We start from the raw sequence: 3,016 nt of genomic DNA on the forward strand, positions 1-3,016 counted from the left end.
TAGGCCAAGTCACAGATAAATTTTAGGCCACCTTCAACCTTAAGGCAAGATTAGATAAGAAGGTTAAGTAAAAAGAAATATATGCATTTATACACATATATAAATAGGCTTGTCATTCGATTTCTTAAGCATAAATAATAGCAAACAACGTATAATTTTGATTATCCAAACTGAGTTATCTAATAAACAATTTTAGAAAGCTAATTTTAAAGAACCCCTATAAGGTCGTATGTAAGTTACATACGACCATAATGTGACTGCGATAATCGGCTCCAACTCTGGCGGGGAAACAGTATGGGGTGGGGTGGGAGGGCTTAGAATTAACACGTTTCTTGGCCGACGTGACGGTGATACTTTTTGTACGAAGTCACATCAACTTTTGGTATAACTAACAGGAAACCGTGATAGAAAGGGAAATTACAGAAGTTCTTTCCCCAAGCGCTTTCGAAAACCTAGCATGTTTAAGATTAAAAATGGTGAATAAGGAGAAATCATACTGGATAAGATACGTTTTTTATTATGTTTAAATATGTACAAATTATGAGTTTAGTTCCAATTAAAGAAGTTTTTAACAAACGTAAAAGTTAAAAACTAGTTCTGATTAATAATTGGATAAGAATTGCTGGTATTCTTCGTCTTCCTCCGTGAGAAGATCTTTCCCGTTTTGGCCGAGTTCGCGGGGAGCACTTTCCTCGTCGATGACCTCTCCAGGCAAGGGCAGGCCTTCGGGGTTACCCAGCCAAGGGTACGTGCGGGGACATACCGAGCAGGTCTGCATGTACCTGGTCTCCTCGACGCCGTCTTGCATGAAGGTCAGGATGCAGGTCCTCGGGTTGTTGCACGAAGTGGGTGGCCTCTCGACGCAGGCGAAAGCGGGATGACTGGCAGCGTTGGCACTCGGGTTCTGGGTCCACTCCAGAGCGCGTTTAACGCTAACGAACCAGACGTCCTTGTGGGTGTCTTGGACCTTTTGTACGAACCTCTTGAACGCTTCCACCTTAGCCTCGGTCTGGAACCAATTGGAGTGGAAGTAGAGACCCAGAGGAGCGCGATTGGTCTTGTAATGACGGTTGAAGTTCTCCATCAAGAAGTCGAAGATGATGTCCTCGTCCGGCTGGAAGACGCACTGGTCGGCCAAGGCGCAGCTGCCTCCGAGACCGTCTTCGGAGAAGAGCATGTTGAGAGGATATTCCCAGACGCCTTCGAAGGAGCGGGTCGGGCACTTGCTTCCGCCGATGCAACGGTGAGGAATTCTGTAGTCGAAGGTGTACGGCCAGACGCCGACAGTGCGGGAGGCGGGCAGGGAAGAGTCGTACTTGAGACCCATGTCCTTGATCATGGCGGCCATTTCGTTGCCTCCGTTCCTCAGGAAGGGCGACCTCATTCCGACGATACTCTCCTTGGTCAGGTTGGCGTATTTGACCAGCATGGTTCTTAGTCCTTCGAACTGTTCCTTTAACTCGTCCTTGGTAGCCGTTTCCCACCATGATTCGGGTTCACGGGAGCTAGAAATGGACACGACAATTAAATATTGGCAATCAAAAAAGTACTATCTATAAAGTGATTTTAAAACTCTAATTAGAAGTAAACGATTTAATTTAAAACTCACTAGATTCCGTTAAGCCCGACTTCGTGTCCAGCGGCGGCCATCTGTTGGATGTTGTAGTAGCTAGAATAGCTGTGCGAGACGAAGAAGGTGAAACTAGCCGGACATCCGTTGGGATTCTTCTTCGTGATGTTGAGTACGTTCTGGTAGTACTCGATGTTCTGGTAATTGAGGGCGCCGTCGAAGGAGATGGTGACCATCATGGGGACGTCGTTAGGGGACACGCGACCGGGGATTTTGGTGCCGTCCCGGCTGCAGTGGCATTTGGGCAGGGAACACTGGGTCTCGTCGCAACGGGCGGCCCGCAGAGGGTCGACGGTGGTCGTTACGATTGGAGCTATTGAAAATCAATTGAGGAAAACATGAAAATTATATATTGGGGAATTAGATGAGAAAATACAACTAGTATTGAAATTGAATTAAAGGTTCTATTTAAAGATGGGAAACAATATATTTTCACGATTTTGACAATATTACAGGGTAACATATCTCATAAAAAATGGATTTAAACAATTAACAAGTAATATTAAAGAATCATTAGGGAAAAACGTCGCAAAACGCTAGAAAATGTACTTACGAAGAGACACGGGTCCGCATGTCAGGTCCTTGGACTTGTGCATGCAGTGTTTCTTGACGTCGTCGAAGTAGAGCCCCGGAGGACAGGCTTGCGAGTACGGGTAGTTCTCGGCGCACATGTAGAAGCGCCGGCAAGACTCGGGGTCGGCGTACATGCCCTTGGAGCGCGGACATTTGTACGGGGCTGGCTTCGAGCTGGGAGCCGACAAGACTGCAATGAAAAACAGGTTAGCGTCAAAGTGAAACACCAAACTTAACACGCGCGAAGTTACGGTCGAAAACATAGTTCGAGACTAGCTAACATAACCGCCTACTCGGAATGGAATCGAAGTCAAAATAACTTCAGAATTTCTTAACTTACCATAACAAAGCAAGGCGCTGAGACTAAACGGCAATAGCATCTTCGTCTTCATCGTAACGAAGTGGGAGCAGGTGTTAACTTGTTCGATGGGAAACGAAGGAAGTATGATTATTGCCGTGGTGAGTTCCCAGCTATTTATACTCCGGACGGTAAAGCGGCGATAAATTCCGCCCCTCCCCCCGATCACTGCTGACACCCCAAAGGAGTTCCGCCCCCCTTCATCCGGGGTACAAGGGGCTCGCTCGTGTTTCCCCGCTCTAGCCCATCAGCGGCGGGAGACTTTGGGCTTGCAGCTGTTGACAAAGGCTGCAAACAAGAAAATAGATAAGTTGGTCCGCGCAAGAGAACGCCTGGAATTGAAGCTAATCGCTAATATCTAAATCCAAACAAAAGATGCTTGATAAGTAAATTGCACTAGTGCCAATAAATTAGACTTTTTCGAATACAAATCTCCTTGTTTATTTAACGTATGA

The 3,016-nt window shown here is 46.4% G+C and overlaps 1 protein-coding gene across 1 annotated transcript; it reads right to left on the reverse strand.

Annotated features, from left to right (window-relative positions):
* Window positions 1-571: 571 nt before the first annotated feature.
* On the reverse strand, window positions 572-2,586 carry LOC149954427 (chitin deacetylase 7-like). Its single transcript, XM_090169050.1, has 4 exons — window positions 2,544-2,586; window positions 2,184-2,393; window positions 1,610-1,943; window positions 572-1,505 (listed from the first exon to the last, which is right to left on the reverse strand). Exons 1-4 carry the CDS (start codon window positions 2,581-2,583, stop codon window positions 602-604), a joined length of 1,488 nt encoding a protein of 495 aa, XP_090025176.1. The 5' UTR covers window positions 2,584-2,586; the 3' UTR covers window positions 572-601.
* Window positions 2,587-3,016: the final 430 nt, after the last annotated feature.

This window comes from Leiobunum rupestre, chromosome 3, assembly GCF_980474605.1.
Source record: "Leiobunum rupestre chromosome 3, qqLeiRupe1.1.hap1, whole genome shotgun sequence".
Taxonomy (NCBI): domain Eukaryota; kingdom Metazoa; phylum Arthropoda; class Arachnida; order Opiliones; family Sclerosomatidae; genus Leiobunum; species Leiobunum rupestre.

What these genes read in the sequence shown, in the direction of transcription:
- LOC149954427 (XM_090169050.1), bottom strand. Translation starts at nt 2,583, where the DNA reads ATGCTATTGCCGTTTAGTCTCAGCGCCTTGCTTTGTTATG. An exon ending in ATGCGGACCCGTGTCTCTTC is followed by an intron (nt 1,944 to 2,183) that starts GTAAGTACATTT and finishes GATTTTCAATAG; the next exon opens with CTCCAATCGTAACGACCACC. An exon ending in GTCGGGCTTAACGGAATCTA is followed by an intron (nt 1,506 to 1,609) that starts GTGAGTTTTAAA and finishes GTCCATTTCTAG; the next exon opens with CTCCCGTGAACCCGAATCAT.